This window comes from Pezoporus wallicus, unplaced genomic scaffold, assembly GCF_028554395.1.
Source record: "Pezoporus wallicus isolate ANWC-B61680 ecotype Strahan unplaced genomic scaffold, APGP_CSIRO_Pwel_v1 scaffold_13239, whole genome shotgun sequence".
Classification (NCBI taxonomy): Eukaryota; Metazoa; Chordata; class Aves; order Psittaciformes; family Psittacidae; genus Pezoporus; species Pezoporus wallicus.
Window position 1 is genome coordinate 4,701,420 of NW_026642052.1, and position 20,568 is coordinate 4,721,987.

Consider the following 20,568-nt stretch of genomic DNA (forward strand, 5'->3'; position numbering starts at 1 on the left):
CTGCCGCATGTTGATAGATGTCTCTATCAACACGGACGTCAGCTCCGTGTCCCTCACTGCAGCCAGCCCTGCCGGGGCTCCCTGCCCCTCTGCAGGGCCGTGGCACCGCCCGGCTAACCTCCCTTACCCTCATCTCTGCCCTAGCTCCTGGCTCAGTCTATGCTAAAACAACCGTACCCCGTAAAACCTCGGCAGCCTTTACTCCCCCCGGCAGCCTGCCTTCTCCATGGGTAGCCCAGGCTCCCCAGCAGCAGGGATTCCCTCAGCCGGCGCCCTGCGGCACGGTGAGGGCCGGCGACCCCGCTCCGCCCCCAGCCGCCGGTGGAGGACGGGCCAGCCCGCAGCCTCGGAGCTCCCCGGGGGAAGCGAGACCGCCTGCCTGCAGCACCTGGAGGGCGGCGGGGCGATGGAGAAAGCCGTCGGTTCCCCCTCCCTTGGCGGCAGCTACCCGCAGAAAAACGCCGAGATCCTCAGTAGCCAGTACGGCATCAACCTGTTCCTGGCCGGACTGCTGCTCACATTCGCTTGGGCTGTGCATGCTGTGGGCATCAGCAAGAGCCACCTGCTCTCCTACCTCATCACGCTGATGCTCATCCAGCTCCTGTGGATGCTGTGGTACCTCTGCAGGAGCTGTACGCAGAGGAGGCTGATCCGGGACAAGGACACGCACGCTGGAGCCCGCTGGCTGAAGTGTGAGTACTGGCTGGTGGCACAAGGTGTGGTACCGAGCTGGGAGCATCTGTGCCATCGCCTGTCTCTGCTACCACTTTGTTACCCTCTCCATCCCTACCAGCAGGCATCCTGGTATTCATGAATTTAATGCACATGCAGTGCGCTCTAAAGTAAATATATGCATAAGCTGAACACACTAGGAGATTGTATGGGAAAGCTGTTTGCTAAACATCTACACTTTCCAACCTACCATTTACAGTGCTGAAAGCTCCAGTGCCTTTTTTTCCTTACCAGGCTGGTGTGGCAACACTTGAAAAACAAAATACAGCTAGTGGAGGAGGCAGTTTTGTTGGTGTCATGCAATCCTTTTGGAATTATCACCTTTTCCAGACAACGTAATCCAATTAGGCTACTTTAGTCAGAAAAGTCCTCAAGTGCTCTCTATACTAATGTATGTAGAGATTCCCATTTATATGTGCACAGCGATGCCTTAGAAACACCTGCAGTTAGAAGAGGACAAAATTCCCTGGCCAGATCAGTTTGTAGGTTAGTACATAAAACATCCGAACAAGGAATCTAAAGCTAGCATTAGCTTGTAGGAGTCTTCAAGGGCAGTGGTGGGATGCGATGGCCCCTCTGTGCAGAGTCTGGTGTGTACTAGGGTGAGGATATGTACATGTATTTAGAGAAGGTAGATGAGGAAACCTTACAGGGTAATAGTGACAGCAATGATATGTTTCTGGATCCCAAGAAAAAGAAACAACCTACATCAGCACCCTGTAGAGTAATAGGCAAGCCCCATTTTACCAATCTCTTTTCCAGTCTCAGCACTGTAAATGCTAGGTTGGAAAGTAAGTATTTTAAGTGGAGTGGTGTAAGACATCTTTTCCATAAAATATTTCCTACCTTCTAGCAATGAGACGACAGTTAATTATCGCAGCAGCTAATGATGTATCGAAATGAAAATCGCAGGATCATCTAAAACCTGGATATTTTGAGAAGTAAGGTTGTGTTGTGGAAATGTCATTTGTTCTCGGTCTCGGTGCTTGTGTGTCTTTCATTTTCTTTGCAGCTGTTAACAGTTGTGCTGTATGAATTGCGCAGGGAAACCTTACTTTCTTCTTTTAATGTCTAGCATACAGCCATGGTCTGTGGACTCTCTCCTGAGATGTATGGAGTTCATGTAACAACTGTTAAATTGTTCTCCTCGATTATTCACTGTTTTCCAAAACAACAATCACTTCTCAGTCATTTTTCATTTATTGGCTCATGTGGCTTACAACCTCCCGAAATTCATTAATGCAGGGCTTAACTCAATCCTATTTTGGACCAAGCTATGCTTTTGTTATTTAGAGGGTGCCTTTCCTCTCCTACAGCAGGACCCCTGCCCTTTTTCTTTTGGCACAGCATTCACAGCATTTCATTTGTCCTACAGGGTATAAGGAGTCACAGAAACTTAGAAATAAGATACTGGATTGAACTACTAGGTTACCTTATCCATTTCTTTTCCCAGCACAGGGTGGCTCTTTGTACTAGCTTCTCAAGTGGTGCGGCTTCCATGGCTTCTCTTGGATGTCTAGGCTGCAATTCAACAAATTCACCCTTAGGGAGAGACCTACATTTTCATATGCTTGGAAGTTTCTTGTAATTACAAGGAGCCTGTACAACTCCTTTATCCTCTGTTGATGAAAGAAAACTTATTTGAGCTAAGGAAAAACCCAGGTAGCAATTCCTCTGCCAAGAACTCCCTTGCCCTCTTTATCAATGGTTTTGTCATAGAGATCTTTTATCTGAAAGACTAAAAGTCCAAATTGGAGAAGGGCAGGGCAAATTTTCATCAAGTCTTTCCACAGAAAGCTTGCTGCGTTTTTTTACTAGCTTTATCAGCTCCATTTGAAGAGTAACTCCTTGCTCTGGTTGTGAGAGCGAATGTGTTAAACAGATTGAAATGAATGTATTTCCATGATTCCATTCAAACTGTGAATATAACTTTAGTAACTAAAGGAGTAGTACTAGTAGAGCGTTTTGCTGCGACACATGTTGAAATAGAATGATTTAACAAAAAAATGAGTTAACAAACTGGTTAACACTAGAAGGACAGATGGTCAATTTACAAGAATTTTTGCCCACAGAAAGATTTCCTCGAGCCTTTTGTACCAACACATCAACTTGCTTGAACCCTGGAGCACGCTTGTCTTTGTGCTTGTGTGGTAGATCAGGAGCCACTCTTACAGTCTGAGTGTGGGAAAAGTTTCAGGGGGAGCTTTGTCTTTAACAAGGTACAGTTTTCCTGACCCTGTAATCACAGGGAAGCAGGAAGTCCTTTCCTTGGCCTACTCCCCTGAGTTCATCCCCTGTTAGGAAAAGCTCTCCTACCATTATTTGGAAGTTCAGCCAAGTGAGCCAAAGAGGACAAAACGAAAATCAATTGGCTTCACCAATGGCTTTACTTTATCACGTTCTCCAGCAGCACAGCATCTGTTTAACATAAGCAGCGAGTCAACAAAAAAGTTACAAAGCTTTTGGCAGACTTCAACTTGTATCTCTTTACTGCTTGCATTGGACCACCCATTATTTGAAAAATATTTCAAGTTTAGAATAACATTTTTGCAACTGTATCATTATGGCTTTTTTCTTTTTTGTCTTGATGGTTAATAGAACTAAGCAGCACTTAGCAATATTGAAAATCCTATTCTTGATCTCCTCAAATATACAGGTTTCAATGAATATTTTGAAAAATACCTCTTTTTCTTTTTTTTTTAAATAATAAAGTGCTCAATAGCAATCATTTCATGTTTAACTTTTAAATAAAAATAGCAGAACAGTGGAATTAACTCCCTTATTTGTAATTACTGGTATTTGTCCAGTATTTGGTATTAGTACATAATCCTGAAGCTCCCATCAGAGAAAGTTAACATGGAAACCATTAGCATACCATTATGTACGGTCATTATATGTTATGTTTTGATTTTTGACTAAGCAAATTAGTATGGTCATTTTCTTTTGAAGCTCCTTAAATATTCATGTTGGACACTTAGTATATGCTTACAGAGTGACCACCTGTGTGATTGCCAGAAACATCAAGATATCATTTGAATAAATGAAATAATCAAATATTAAAAGAAATGAGTCATATAAAGTCTTCTAATCCTTAGAGGACAATGGCAAAACTATAGATTTGAATGGGAACGGACTGAACCCCACTAATCTCTGATGGATGTAAAGGAAACATGAAGAGAGATACTAAGGAATAAATCAAAGTACTCAATGTGAAAAAAACTTGATGGGGTTGTTTTGTTGTTGGTTTTTGTTATTGTTGCTGGTGGTGGTTTCTTCCCCCCCCCCCCCCCCCAGTGGTTTGCTGGACATGGGTGTAAAACTATTCGACTGAAACACTGATCTTGTGGAAAGGAAACAAGACATAGTAGAACTACAGTACAAGTCATCCTTGTAAAGACAAGATGTGTGTGCGGTGCACGAGACAGATCACTAATCTGAGTTTGCTCTTTATTTTTGTGAATTTAACCCCAAATCTGTGCCTTGTCTTGCCTTCCCTCCTCCCATTCCTTTTAGTTAACAAGTCCCATGTGATCCTATTCTGATGAGCCTCTCTCAAGAGTAATGGAAGCAAGGATGCAGAAATTTTACATTATAAAACATTTTCCACCCATTTTGCTCTGACATTGCTACTTCACTACAGCACTTCCTCAGGGCTTGATCCCACACCATGAATTCATTGGGAAATTAACTTACTAGTGTCATGAGTAGGGAATTAAATACCTTTCTAAAATACTCGGTAAAGGCAACATATGCACAATTACCTGTAGAGTAATTGTGGAAGATTTTTATAATCTTTTTGCTTCAGATGATAGCATTTACCTTCTTATTGAAACAATTATAATACCAATTGAGTCCCTCTTACAGACATATTTCAGAGAAAAGTGAAACAGTGCAGCATCTGTAAAGAAAGAGGCTAAACACACACACACACACACTGCTTTCACAGCTAGTTCCACTTTATTCACTCTAGCATGGCAATATTTAGCATACAGATGTGGGTCTGAGCCATAAAACCAAACAGCAGCTACATTATTCCCAGTGACTGTTTTCAGTCACTATAAATTCCATTCTATAAACAATCACTCCCCAGGCTGTTTTCCAGCCCGACCTTGCACCCAGACACTCCCTGGCTTACTCAAGGCCCAGGTGCACTATCAGCAATTCTTCTTTAATTATCTACATAGCGGGAACAGGACGGCTTGCAGTTCCCACCAAACAGTCTGTTTCCTGCATACTTTCTAAATAAACCATAACTCATAGAATCAATCATAAAAAAGATTTAAGTAGGAAGGGACTTCTTAAGGTCATCTGGTTTAACACCTTGCCCAGAGCAGCTCCAATTACCTCAGGTAAAGCTCTTTCAGAAGAATCAACTCTCATTTATTTTAGAATAATTAAAATTCTTTAAATAAGGAAGAGAACGTATGATTTGATCTCAAGAGTAGCCTAGAATTTTGCATTTTATGATGCCATTTGCTGTATATACATGATGAAAATGGCACATCTATTTACATATGGGCTGCAGTCCTGTTACATGTGTTAGAGATAATACAAAATAAGCATATATAAACAATATACATGGGCTTATACACATTCATGAAGTACAGAGCAGGGGGTTTAGATTTTGAAATATGAGAGCAAAGGTTTCTATCTCTTGGTAGAAATTACACTGTCAGTATTTTGACATTGTTTTTATTATAAGAAATTGTAAAACAGAAACATGAAATCCTACTGGAATTCATAACCTTGTGGTTAAAATAAATGAAGTTTATTTTTGTTTAATTTTAAAGGATCAATGAAATACTAACAAAAAATACATTATATTTTAACATTTATACTTAATTTTTATCAATGCAACTTTAACAATAAATGTATTATTAACTAAATAAATTATTAAAGTAGTGTTATGTTTTATTAACACAACTCAAGTGGAACATGGTGCTTATAAGGAAGTTAGGTTATGGTCCTTTAACAATGTTAAATATTCATCAAAATCAACACAAGTCATATTATTTATTCAGTGGGGAATTACAAAGAAGAATGAAGATAATGATGCCGATCTAGATCTTAAGGTCCAGTTAAGGTCTCTTGATAGATTTTTATGTAGTCTTAATTCAAATGAACCCAAGTTAAATCCAGTGAAAGCCTGAAGAGGGAAAAAAAACAAAAAACAAATGAAGTCTCTGGAGTTTAGTTCAGTAATTTTATTGCCAGTGGTGCTTGGCCATACAGGTACAAACCCAGTAATTTAGTAATATATGTTGTATTATCGTGTAGCTTCCCAGAATAAGTTTTTCACATTTACATTCCTGAAAAGAAAAAGAAAATAAACAAAGGGAAACATGTATTTTGAAAGTTCTTTAGGATACAAAATACATAGAGGAACTCATCAGGGTTTCTTTTGTGTATGTGTGGAAATAATAGTGAAATGAAATCTTTGATTCCTGTCTAGGAGAACAAGCCCTACAGCTCATTGTAGTTCTGGTCCCTGACTTAAAGCGTAACCTCCGGAACCATGGGGAAGGCATACCAAGTGATTGTGTTACTTCTTACTGTCGAGCTCTTGGGCCAGGAGACTGTAACATGATTGTTCAGCTCCCTGGAACTGTCTAGTTTGCAATGGGGCTCTATAGAGCGTTAATTCATGTGCTGTACGGTTGCTTCAGTGCTACCGTTACCTGAGAGGCTGACCTTGCAGGGAGCCAGGAGCCATCTGCGAGGTGCTGAGTGTCTCCAGGTCCTGCCCATTGCTGGGCTGGCTCCTCTAAACTGGCTGTGCAAGGTGTGTACTGTGATGTGCTTTCATAACATATGGGGCAGAGGCTTTCACGCATTAGAGGGACTTACTACATTGAGACAATTATCTTCATGAAGATTGATCTACTTGTATTTCCCTCAGCAAGAATACGGATATTGATTGGCTTTTATTTCCCTAAACAGATTTCAGTATATTGTACAAGTTGTCTCTGGACACTGTAACTGTATATTAATGTTTTCTAATATCTTTTTCACTTGCAGGTGGGATTACATTGTTTGCAGTGATTACTTTAGTTCTGGACTCTTTTAAAATTGGATATTATATTGATTTTTCAAACTGTTTATCACCAACTGAGGGCATTTTTCCTGTTACACATGCTGTGCACACCATCTTACAGGTAAAAGTTACTGGTTGCAGTTTTACATTATATCTGTATTTCTTACCAAGAATATATTTTATCTTCTTGTCATCAATGGATTTTACACTTATTTCATTTCTAAGCATATCACAGGATACTTCCGAGGGCTAAGTTCTTGTTCATGTATATCCTTTCTATGTGTAAATTCAGGCTTTGCAACCTGAAATCGATCAGCTGTAAAATTCACATGGGTTCAAAAAAGAAATAATCAAAAAATGCTCTTCTGGAACTGAAGTTACATTGGTTTAATTCTAGTTCAAATTAAATATTAACTTTCAGAAATTTCAGGCTGAAATGAGCAGCTTGGCTGAAGACAATTCACTTGTTTCTGTAGGTAGGACTTGCCAGACAAGTTCAATTCGATCTATCCTGATGCCTCATTGCAGTTTAGGGGTGGAGGCCTGATAGTTCAAAAGGGAAAAAACCTTTCCTGGCTGGTTATAAAATACTTGCACACCTTTCCTATAACAAACAAATGTGGATTTTCCTTCTAGAAGCATTTGGGCATGCTTATGAGTGGCTGCACAGTAGCAAACATAATGACTCCTGTAAAATATTCTAGCTACTTGTTTGTTGTAAGGTTTGAGGTCTATATTGTATACTCCATAGCTGATTGCTTACCACGTGAATTTCTTTGAGTCCCTGTCAGCAGATTTGTAGGAAAAAAAAAAGAAAAAGCCACTCAACTGAGATACTCACTTATAGCCAGGTCATTTAATGCACTTCCCACAATCAGTAAGTCATTCAGAAAGAACAGAAAGTTTTTCTGAGCAGTTGTAGTTACATGGAAATGAGCATTTGAACAACCTTCATTTTTCTCCTTTCTCTAAGAAAAAAAAAAGCATTGAAATTTAAGCAGTAACTGTGATCTCTTGTATTTTTTTCTCTGAGGGTGAAATTCTGTTTTGGTTGAAATAATCTTAATTTCACATTCCTGTAATATCTATTCTCTGTGTAGTGCACTTTCTTTGCTTTACCTCTGAAAACAAACCAAAGAAATTAAGACTTTTTTCCTTGCTGATCTGCACACAGCATTCTTCATTGCATTCAGTGAACCTAGGCTGACAAGGTTTCCGGCTACTCTGAACTTGAGTGTGGAAGAAACAGCGTATTAACAATGCTGAACAAAGGGAACTAATTTAAATTGAATTCTAATTTAAATTTTACATCACCCAATGTTGTTGAATTTATCATCTGCTTAGCTTAAAAACTGAAAGCTTGAATGTTTGCCTAAGCAATCAAAGAAAAAGTTAAAAAGTGATTTAACAGCTACTTCTTACCTCAGACAAATCTAATCCTGTCTTTGAAATGCAGGATGAAATAACAGCGGGGAACATCCCTAACTATGTGTCATCTAAACACTGAAAGATGTGTTTTCTACAGAATATGTGTCAGATTCTCTTGTGTTTTACACTAAATGAGGCATCCTGATATGTGCCGTTAAATTAACAAATAATAAAGAGATAACATTACTGAGTTAGCAAGTAAAAGAGAAAGAAGCATAGAACTGGGACTGTTTTACATACTGCACCTGTGCAAGCAATGAACTAACACATACCTGCCCTTCCAAGGCAGGCTGTGCATGATGTTGTGTATTACGCTCTTTCACATAATGCACAGCCTTTGTTCCTTTGGGGCAATGACTACTCTGTGAACAAATATTGTATTTTATGCTATATCTTTACTTTACTGACTTTTGTCTTCTTGACTCTAACGTCTGAACAGGTCTTCAAAACTTATGTTGTTTTTTAAATTTTGATGAATACTTCCACCTCTGCTGTTAGATTTTACTGCACCTATCCCAGTACAGGAAATTGAATGTGGCATTAGATGAGAGTAAGGTGCTAATTTCAATTTGTTTGATTTAAGTTGAATTTTCCATTATATCTTCTAGTCTTTACATCTAGAGTTTTACAGTCCTCACACCTCCTTTTGATAAACACATCAGCAGGGGAGTGAATGAACATTTCAGTGCTGGGTGGCACAGGCACCCTACATTAATTGGCATATTTAGTGATAAAATGGACTTCCAGTTACTCTCATTACTGAAAAAGAACCCAAAGTTCTTTGCACTTTCCAGACCATTTCTGGAACACCAAACCAGGCAGATTTCTAAGAGAAAACTTTTGGACCATTTCTCTCCTAATAGCTCACCTACTGTCAAGCTCAGTATCATAGGAGCTATTCTGAGTGAATGGGACTCCCAACTGTACCCTAACATCCCTGAATAATATTGGTATCATTCTCCTTGCATTTATCAGCACTTGAAACTGGGTTTGTGACAGCAGCAATCTCTATGCTGAGATCTCCATTATGTTCCCACAAACAGATTGTCCCAGTTTTATGCTTCTTTTTCCTTTACTTGCTAAATCAGTACTGTTATCTCACTTTTTTATTGTCCAGATGAGCTTTCTGCACTATCCTTGTGTGCAACTGCTGTGTTCTTAATGTTCTTGTCTCAGACTGATAGTACAAACTTTTCTCTTGCTTCTTGGGTGTCCACTGTTTTATTAATAGAGTCTGGCATCCTTTCACTTATCTCTCTCCCTCAATAAAATTGTATATATTCAATAAATTATTCAAGCCATGCCCTGCAGTAATTATATTGATGTCCACCTCTGGTAGCTTTATTTCCTTTGTCATTGAAGTAAAACCCTATCCAGATACAGAAGCAAAATATGTTTTGGGAAGTCATACTGAGCCACAGACTTTGCATACAAGAAATCTCAGGCTCTTCATGCCAGAGATGTTCTGAGTGAATGTCACAGGAAAGCATGAGTTATTTCACATGCCAGATGATGGAGCTACCTTGGTTTAAATCATCAGAGGATTTAAAGATTAGTGTTTTTGTCTACAGATGCACTTGCCTTTTTGAGTGTCACACATGCTCATTGGTGTAATGACATTTCTCTGCATTCATTTCATTTAGGTCTACTTTCTGTGGTGCCATGCAAAGGATATTATCCAGTCTTTCAAAACACTTGAAAGGTAAAGGGGATCCGATCCTTACATGGAATGCTAATAGTTGTAGGTGTGCTTCAACACTTACAATTTGACTGTATGAGGGACAGTAAAAGTTTACAGAGATTGATTCTCCTCCTGACTGTGTTAACTAGAAAGCAACAGAGCAGTTAAATAGAAAGTAAATCCATTTACCCTTATAATCTGTGTTTATATTTTATAATATACAATACTCAGAGAATACATACATTTTTCTCATGAGAGAGGGAAATGGGCAATGTATGATACCACTGTCATTCAGATTTTTTTGAAGGAAGGAAGCATCATGTATATGTCTTGGCATTATGCACTATATTATGTGTTCTTTATTTACTTACTGAAAGGGAATCTGGATCAGCAACCTGCAGTCAGTGCAATATGTCAGAAGTATTTTTATTGATTTTTATGGAAATCACTATTTGGAACTAGAACAAAGAAATGTAGAAAAGTTTGGGTTGGAAGGGACCTTTAAAAGTCATCTAGAGCAAACTCCCCTGCAATAAGCAGGAAAATCTTCAAATAGAGCAGGTTGCTCAGAACCCTGTCCAACCTGACCTTGAATGCTACCAGGGGTGGGACATCTACCACCTCTCTGGGCAGCATGTGCCAGTGTTACATCACCCTTGTTGTAAAAAAATTATTCCTTATATCTAGTCTAAGTCTCCCTTCTTTTAGTTTAAAGCCATTGCCCCTTGTGCTGTTGCAGCAGGGCCTGCTAAAAACTTTGTCCCCATCTTTCTTCTAAGCCCACTTTAGATACTGGAAGGCTTCTATAAGATCTCCCTGGAGCCTTCTCTTCTCCATGTTGAACAAGCCCAACTCTCTTAGCCTTTCCTCCTAGCAGAGGTGTTTGATTGCTTTGGTTATTTTTGTGCCCCTCCTGTGGACCCACTCCAACGGGTCCATGTCTTTCCTATGCTGAAAACCCCCGAGCTAGATGTGATGCTCCAGGTGAGGTTTTACCAGAGCAGAACAGAGGGTCAGAATCACCTCCTTTGACCTGCTGGCCATCCTTTTTTGGATGCAGCCCAGTATACGGTTGGCTTTCTGGGCTGTGAGTGCACATTGTTGGCTTATGTTCAGCTTTTCATTCACCAGTATCCCCAGGTCCTTCTCCATGGGGCTGCTCTCAACCCCTTCATCCCTCAGCCTGTATTGATACTGGGGGTTGACCTGACCCAGTGCAGGACCTTGCACTTGGCCTTGTTGAACCTCATGAAGTTCACATGAGCCCGTTTCTCAAGCTCAGGTCCCTCTGGATGGCATCCCATCCCTCAAGCCCGTCAAGCACACCAGTCAGCTGTGGTAGATGCAACTGTGCAAATACACTGGGAAACACAACCTCCCTGCTGGTATCTTATGTGCCCAAATCTGTAAGGGTTGTGCATGTTTCTGACACAAGAACTTGGTTCTTGCAGTGTAACTGATGTGTCCCCCCTGAAACAGCCGAATACACACATTTCTTATAGAACTGAGGACTAGTGTGGGAGGCAGCAGAGCCAGCTCCGATGTGTTTTTTGGTTTTGTGAGGTGAATTAATGTAGTTTATCTGTACATAGAACATAAATAAGAAAACACAGTCACTTTAAAAATACTTACCTCAAATTGTCAATGAGCTGACCAGTTTCTATAGGAAGTAAAATAAATTTACTTAGAAATATCATCTGTGGTGCAGGTTCTCTGTTTGTTCTGCTCTCTTGGGCAAGTGTTCAAGCCCCATGCCAATGAGGAGGGTGACCACAGACGGCTTTGCAATGTCAGCTGCTGAAATCAGCTTGGTTAATAAGTAGGTTTTAAAAATCCCTAACTGCAAGTTTCTCACTGAGAACAGTGTAGTAATAAGGAACTGTTCTTGGTGAAGAAACGTTAACAGCTTTGGGTGCAGGAGAACCATGCCTGGCAGAATGGTAGGTGATAGAATTGTGCCTTGGAAAGAGGTACAACAGCTTTCTACAAAAGTGGAGTGATGAGTGCTGGGCAACAGAGAACTATTGTGTGGATTTTGTTAGGAAGTTCAGAACCATTAACCCACTTCTTTCACTAATGCTATTCTGTTTCACAAAGCCTGAAATGGCTTGTCAGAGACCAAGAGTCTCAAAAATGCATCAAGTCCTACCTCACTGTACCAATACTTTGAATGGAATAAAGCCCTCTGTTAGCTTTCACTCTTTCCAGGAGGCAAAAATGCATAGCCCAGAAGTTAGAGAAGGAGGTATCTGTGAAGAAAGACCAGCCACAGTGAGTATGAAGAAGCACTGCAGAAGGCTTTGACATATGGCTTGCAAAATATTAACCCTGTTTAGACTGTGCAATCCCTGTCATTAACATGAAACTTGTCCAGCCCAAAGAGTAAAACCTAGCAACTAATAACAGCATCCTATTAATGTTTTAATACATTAGGCCATTGTATTTCTGTAAATTTTGGAAGTCTAACATTCATTGTGCTCCATTACAGAACATCTTTAGAGATCAGTTATGATTTCTTTTTCCACTGCACTGACAAATAAATAGTGCCATGTAGCTTGTCTGCAGAAAGTTAATCCCTTTAATTTAACCTATGTGGAGATATACGCTGTGCAGATTCCTTCAGTAATTACCTCATTTTGTAGGTTTGGAGTTATCCATTCTGTGTTCACAAATTTGCTCCTGTGGACAAATGGAGTGTTAACAGAGTCAAAACATCAACTGAATGAACATAAGGAAAGACTAATCACACTTGGTTTTGGGAACATAACAATAGGTAAGTGAAAAGGTTGGTACATTTTGGAATTCGTGCTCTAACACACTCTTGTACAAAATACTTTCTCACTGTAGGATGGGGCTGGGTCATTCACGACTATGTGAGCATAGTCATTCCTGGACAAATGGCAGTGAGCTGATAGTTCAGATCATAACGAAATGTTATATGATCATTATCATTATCATGTGTATGATCCAGGTAGCAAGGGACCTCTGGAGATAATCTAGTCCAACCCCTTGCAGGGGAGGGTCACCCAGGTGACACAGGAACATGTCCAGAGTGGCTTTGAATGTCTCCACAGAGGAAGACTCCACAACCCCCCTGGGCAGCCTATTCCAGTGCTCTGCCACCCTCAATGTAAAGTTCTTCCTCATGCTGAGGCGAAACTTCTTGAGTTTAAGTCTATGGCCATAATCTTGGTGCATTAGGTGAGAGCAGGTAAATCAAAAGTTAGCGGCTCTTCTTGATATTTCTACTAGTTAAATAGAAGCAGTTTCCTTATATTACATCTTATTATTCTGCTACCAGAATCATTACACAATTATGAACTGTGAGAAATAGCTTCTGAAAGAAGGGGGAGCGAAGTAGTGATCTGCAAGACAAGTCTGGCATTAAAATATCCACTGCAAAAGCAGTTTTTTGTCATCTCTTAACACAGTGTGCTTGAGACAAAACAATTCCAACTTTCTCATTTCCTCTTCTCTTCTAAAATTATAGAAAACAAATGAAAAACTTCCAGGTGCACATCTGAGATCAGTGCCTAAAAATGTGTTCTTCAGCATGTGCATTTACACATGTATAAATACATACATTGTGAAAATGTACATTAAATACATATATTTTGAAAAGATGAGTAATTGTTCATTGAGATACTTCAGGGGTTTACAATGCAAGTGACTGCACAGCAGAGAGATCAGGATTTCATAATTCCTCTAGTTTTTCTCAAAAGGAGAAGGCTGATTTTTAATTTTTTTTTTTTTTTTAACCTTAAAACTATACTGGGACATGGACTAAAAGTATCTGTGGCTTACTTGGCCTCTTTTGTAGACAGAAACAACATTTTAATAAAGTGGGTTTGGTATTAGAAATCACACTATGCAAATTGATAAAAAATCAGAGTAGAACTGAGCCCTTTCCTTGTTGAGTTTGTCCTTGATCTGATCCACAGGTCTTTGGGCTTCTATAAAAGCCTTCTAAGCTGAAGGGCTGAGAACTCTAAGCCCTTTGGATCTGGTTTTTTTTTTTGTGTCATAAAAAAGCATTTTTACCAAGACCCTGCTGAAGTTTGGTGCACTTTGATGCAGCATTTGTTCATGATGTTATTATTGCTCAGGGCGTGAGCAGTGAAGTCAGAAACTACGCTACAGTGAACCTGCAAAGGCTTTGTTAGATTAATGAATTTAATGGCAAGACCTTTTCTTAGGTAGCCAACTTGGTCATGTAATGTGTTGTTTGACTGAAACCTTACCTTTTTTATGTTTTGTTATTTTATTTATATTGTATCTATTCACTTCAAATGATAAATCTTTATAATGGATGTAACTAATCTCTTCCTCTCCTTTAGTTTTAGATGATCATGCACCTCAATGCAATTGCACAACAACAACTCTCTGCTCTATATTTTCTCAAGGAATATATTACCTGTATCCCTTTAATATAGAGTACCACATCCTAGCATCCACAATGCTCTATGTCCTGTGGAAGAACATCGGTCGCAAAGTTGAGCACCACCAGCAACACAAAACTCTATTCAAATTCCATGGCATAACTGCTGGAATGATTTTTGGACTAATCATTTTAATTAGCACGATAGCCGTAGTTGTAGTGTATTTAATCCAGATTGGACGTTCGAAAATCAAAAGCGAGTTGGCACTTACTATGTTTTACTTGCATGCTATCTTTGTGCTGGCTCTCATGTGCACAGCTGGAATTGTTGCCCTTCTCATCTACAGACTGGAAGACAGATCATTGGATAATTCAAAAAACCCTGCTCGAAAACTTGATGCAGAGCTGCTGGTAGGCACAGCTGCAGGGTCCTGGCTCCTCTCCTGGGGCTCCATCCTTGCCATTATCTGTGCTCAAGCGCATCCAAAATACACTTGGTATAACTTGCCCTACTCCATCCTGGTTATTATTGAGAAATATATTCAGAACCTCTTCATCATTGAATCCATACACCGTGAGCAGGAAAAGGTGAATGATGATATTAAAACTCTTCGAATAGTGACTATATCTAGGGGAAATACTTTATCACTTACCCCCTCATACAAAGAGATTTACAATGACAGAGCCACTCGTGACGATGGGGAGGTACCCTGCTTGTTTAAAAGCAGCATCTGTGGGAGAGAAAATGGTGGTGGTGGAGCCAAGGAAGAAGCAAGTCAGGAAAATAGTTTGGTCTTGCATTCACGCTCAGATTTCCCGTTTTGCAGTAGAAACTCAGTTACTAACCACAAGAGAATTCTGAAGAACATCGCTGCATTTTTATTCCTCTGCAACCTTTCGGTAAGACATTTTGAACATAATTCAGAAATTAATAGCCAAAAGCTTCCCAACCTTTCAAGTCTGATAAGTATATTAAAATTACAAAGCTCTATAGTTTGCAGCAAGTAAATTTTACTTCTTCTTCTGAAAGAATAAGTGACTTTGCCTTTGGGGAACAGTTTATTTAAACATGGAATCTGAGAGCCTAGGCTTGCTTTAATTGTAGTACAAAAACTGCAGCAGCAGCAGAGGCTGAAACCTCTTCAGTATGCCCTCGAAGCAACAGGGAGGATTTTTTTAGGCATTTCTCAAACCAATTTGCAGTTCGGTGGGGTCACAGTCATTATGGGCTATTGACTTGTATTGCTGGTGATTAATATTGGCCTTGCGTTCTTTCCTTGCAGCTGTGGATACCACCGGCTTTTGGGTGCCGCCCAGAATATGACAATGGACTAGAAGAAATAGTTTTTGGCTTTGAACCTTGGATAATTGTTGTGAACCTTGCGATGCCTTTCTCTATTTTCTATCGGATGCATTCAGCTGCCTCACTCTTTGAGGTCAATTGTAAGACATAGATCATATAGGGTCCCTCAGTGAACAATTGATTGAATAATTAATTAAATAAGTAGCAGCTGAATGAGTGGATGAATGAATGAGTGAACATAGCAACAGCTGCTCAATACATGGAAGATTCAATAATTCCTTTAAAAAGAAGGGACCGTAGCTAATAGCATGTAATTATTTTTTCCTTCCATGTATTTTGTTATATGTGTGGTGTTATTGTATAGGTACACTTTTCAGAATCATATTAGTGTTAATATGGTTAACTCTATGTAGCAAAGTTAATTCAGTCTCATTAATCTTTGCTTTAATCATCTGGGATTTCTCCTCTATATAATTTGTATTGCTTTGTTTTCATTCACTGTGGCTTTTCATTCACTGAGGCTTTTAAAAAAAAATAAATCTGTATTATTTAAGAGGGAAAAATCCCAGGAACAGCTAAACTGAGTGCTGCTCCTGGATCACAGAGATATTATGAAAACTCCAACTCTTAATTCCTAGCAATGCTTTTATAGTAAATCCTGAAAAAAATCGCTGTTTAGATGGGAAGTGGGAATTGGTTTAAACCTCCTGAATACTGATAAAAAAAAAACAATATATAGTTACTATTTTCTTAACTGTATAGCAAGAAATCCAGGTGAAGTAACATGTATGGTTAGGTATCATGCCGTATATAATTTCTTCTGATAAAATATATTTCTATTAATGCATCTCCCTTGTCTTGTGTTTACTATACAACATAACTGAGAAATAAAGTTAATCCTCTCAATTCTTTATTCACACATTCTTGAAATGCTTTAAGAGAGAATAAGCAGTAGTCTTAAGGTTTATGTTTAGTTATATATGTTCCATTGCCTGAATGGTGTATATGCTCTGTACAACTTTTTTATGAACTAATGCTTATGAATGCTAATGGCTTTGTAGTTCAATGTCCTGGTTGGAAGATAATCATATATGTTCATACAGGGATGCTGTAAAGCATAGCTAATGCCTCTAGAAATTTGGAGGGCCCTTGGCCAAAGGTTTTAAACGTGTGATTTACAAGTGTGGTTTACAAGCTGTTAGAACATAATCTCAAATCCTTAGGATAATTAGTTGCCTGACTTCTCACAGAAACCATTGAAAAGTTGGGTACCTGAATAATTTTAGAATATGTACCTTGATATCAAAAGACTGGAACAACGACCAGAATACTAACAGGGAGTGATAGATCAATTACTGGATAATCCTTGCTAGCACATTAATGATCTAGTCCTAAGCCTGGTGGGTGAAAGGCTGAAAAATTTCTGCCCCTACCTAGCTCCTAAAAGGACGGTAAAACAGTTGTCACCACCATCTGCCTGACAGCAGGAGTATGTCTGAATGGGAGAGGTCTGCTTCTGAGACAGGTTTCTGCAGCCTTGTCTGCTCTTAAGCAGCAGAACAAAAGCTTTGGCTTTATACCACTAGATGGCAACCACAGACCATTCGATAAATTACCTGATCGCCACTAGGACTCGCTTCATATCATAATTAATCTTCCTTTCTGGTTGGTGGTACACACGGGAATTTTTCCTACCACCTTTGCCTTTTGCAAAAGCCAGATCAAGTAAAGCAACTTTCGTCTGAAGTCTCAGGTGAAGTCTGAATTAAATGAATCAACCTAAGCATGAGAACTCCTTAAGCAAAGCAATTTCAGTTCAATTTGAAGCGGTTTTTAAGAGTCACCACCTGATCACATTGCTGTAATCTCTGCCTTTCTCTAGGGCTGTTTTTCATGTCCTTCTGTCACATCTCCATTAGTTCATATATTCATTCGAGACAATAGTATTTTCTGTCTTTCCCCTTGAGCACACACAGTAGCTTGATCTCACCTATGTCCATGCAAACACCAGCTCTAGCCAATTCCCTCGGTTGCCTCTCAGACTGATTCCACTTTAAATACAGTAAACAGAGCCACCCAGATAATCAAATAAAGCTTTAATCTTCCTTCCAGAACAACTGTTGGACCAGCACTCCAACTAATTCTGGCATCAGAAAAAAAAAAAAAATCATTTAATTAGGGAGGCCCATAAATTCCACTTCATCTTTTAAGTGCTCATGAAGATGGCTAGAAGAAGTCTGTATCTTCTTCCTCTGCTTCTGTGGGATGGGTCACATGTCATTCTTCAGTTAGAACTGGTGCTCTTTAGCTGATTCCCAACATTTGTGTTCAACCAAAGCAGAGCTACCTAATCCCTAATGCAAGAAAGGGCCCTATGCTCTATTACAAACAATCAGCATGCATTTTGAAGTTTCAAAAATAAATTACATGCTTATTTAGTTACATTTCATCTGCAATTCCTTAGCCCTTTCAGTTTCTTAACATTACTATGAAAATAATTTAAGTTGTCCACAATATTAAATTAATTTTGAATGCTGAAATGGAAGTTTATTCAGAAAAGTGAATTAAGGCAGAAGTCTGGCAGTAAACAAATGCTCTGAACATGCAAATTGGCAGATTCTATTTTGGCAGCTATTGGCAGCTGCACTGATGAAACCCTGCTGACTTACACGGTGCTGTTTCAGGACCAGAGACTTGTCTAAACCATGACAGCCTGAGAAACTTAAAAGGTTTCTGCAACAGGATTTCTCTAAAAAAAAATTATTTCATCCAAATGCAGAATATTTTCTGGAATCGGGTCTTATTTTAACTACTCTGGAAGCAACTGCGAGTATGAAGCTCTGAACATTTTAGAATCAAAGATTTTCAGACAAGAACAGTAATCAGGTTGCTGTAGTGTGAGCTTTAGCTTGCTGATCAATGCTAACCTGACTGGCTCAAACAACTGCTTTCAAACGTCTCTTTTTTGTTTTTCTCTAGCATATATCACAATACAAATTTATCACAGGTTTTAAAATATAAGAAATAGCACGAAGATACCCTATTTCTGTCTACCTATCTGCTTAAGCATATGACAGAAGGCAGGAGGGCTGGCTTACCCAGGAGAGAGCTATTAACAGCTGCGCCTTGCTATATTCCTGAGGTACCTCTAGGGGACAGTTGGTCTACCTAGAGACCTTTAGGGAATGTCGAGACCAATTTAATATTATTTAGAAAGGGATTTTTTTTTTTTTATTCTTAAGGGAATTTCTTTAGTCAACTCCAAAGTGCACTTGGTATGTAAAGAATCCTGATTTTTTTACTACATCATCTTAATCAGAAAGCTATTCTCTGATGTTCATCATATCCTTTGTTAGACTCTTCCACTCCCTTCCACCCTAGATAATTTCATTTATTCAATAATATATTCTTGGGTAGCTTTTAAATTCATGCATATGCAGGAATAAAGGCTGTTAAGGTGCAAAAAGATACCTACAATCTTCAAGTATTTGCCTAAAGAGTCAAATTTGCATAATCATACATTTTTCCAATTTTTTTTTAGTGTCAGTGACACTAATTGTAAGGTGGAAGAAGGCCATGGTCGAGTCTTTCTAAAAGAAACATTTCTTTTACTGGTGTTTCTTTGAATTTCCAGTTTTAATGATTTCAAAAGATTTCCAACCATTTTCACAATTTTGGAAATATTCCTGTGTTGTTGTATGGCCCACTTGTGATCCATAGACTTTGAGTGGACTATACTAGTGCAAAGGAGTAGATGGCTCCAGAGAACAGCAGAGAGGGCAATTATCCAGGTTATTTAAATACATGCTTCTTTCCATTGACTAGAGAATGTAAGGTCCTGGTGACACTAATTACTGCAGTGAAAAAGAAAAAAGCTGACTGCTTCTTCTATTGAGCAGCATCTTTCAGGATCTAAGCTGCTCTTTCCTGTAGGAGCGCATAGTATTATATCCTGCTTGCGTTATTCTGCCTTTTCCTGCAAGAGCTCTGAACGAAGCAGGACTTGGTTAAAAAGAAAATAAAAGATATAGTATTTTAGTTAAGGTGAAGGCTTTGTTGCTTGATGGACTTGTTTCTAGCAGAAAATGAAGTGCAAATTTCAATCATAACGATGTGACCAGGGTAATTTACTTGTCACCTTGAAGATAATATTTTGTGTAGCCAATACAAGTTTTAATTTAATTTCTAACTTAATAAGATTAACAAATGCTTATAAATCACATTTGCAAGAATAAAGAGAAAAAGGCTTTTAAAAAGGTTTGTTCTTTCTCTAAGGTGACGTTTCTGGACACTACTTGGCTCTGCTTTTACAAACAATGTTTCATTTTAACAGGTAATGCCATGTCTTGTATCAGAGTAGGCCTGTCATTGCCCTGTTGAAGTTGTAATAAGGCAGGACAGAAGGCAGCCTGGCAAAATCAATGAATGCTACTCGAATGTTATTTGTTCTCTATGTGACCTGACAGTATGCAAAACACAGGTTGAATAGAGATATGAGGGTCTATGTGCAGTCATGTGCAAATACCCTTAAATGATTCATTTCTGCATCCTGCAAAATGAGTTTCTGGACACGGTTGACCACATCTTATATATGATATATTATGAAAACCAAACATGCACTCATTAAATTTCACCTAAATCCTATGAAATAAAAAGCTTCAAGATTTTAATACAAACATTCATTTTTAAATTTTCCTACCTGGCTCTGTCTGATTAGAGATGATGTATGTACAGCTCTGGCTCATTGGATTCACTGGGAGCTCTTGTCCCCAAGGAATTGGCCTCATTCTGTGAATACATGAATGAGATTTGTATTTAAACAGAATAGAAGCAGCTGCAATTGGTAATGGGAACCTTAAAAAACAGGGTTGACTTTATTAGGTTTGAAGGATGAATTTGATCTTGAAGTTTCACTTTGATGTCAATAGTCAATCATTAAAGTTTGTTGTTTTTTTTTGGCTGATTTAAAGTAAAACTTGCAGTTCTGCGGTTCTGCTACTATTTTTACCTAA

At 38.9% G+C, this 20,568-nt stretch overlaps 1 protein-coding gene across 1 annotated transcript; it reads left to right on the forward strand.

Moving 5' to 3' along the window:
• The first annotated feature begins 304 nt into the window (after positions 1–304).
• On the forward strand, positions 305–16,057 carry OTOP1 (otopetrin 1). The gene is made up of 6 exons (XM_057426692.1): positions 305–692; positions 6,751–6,887; positions 9,838–9,896; positions 12,518–12,648; positions 14,213–15,153; positions 15,537–16,057. Exons 1-6 carry the CDS (start codon positions 407–409, stop codon positions 15,705–15,707), a joined length of 1,725 nt encoding a protein of 574 aa, XP_057282675.1. The 5' UTR covers positions 305–406; the 3' UTR covers positions 15,708–16,057.
• Positions 16,058–20,568: the final 4,511 nt, after the last annotated feature.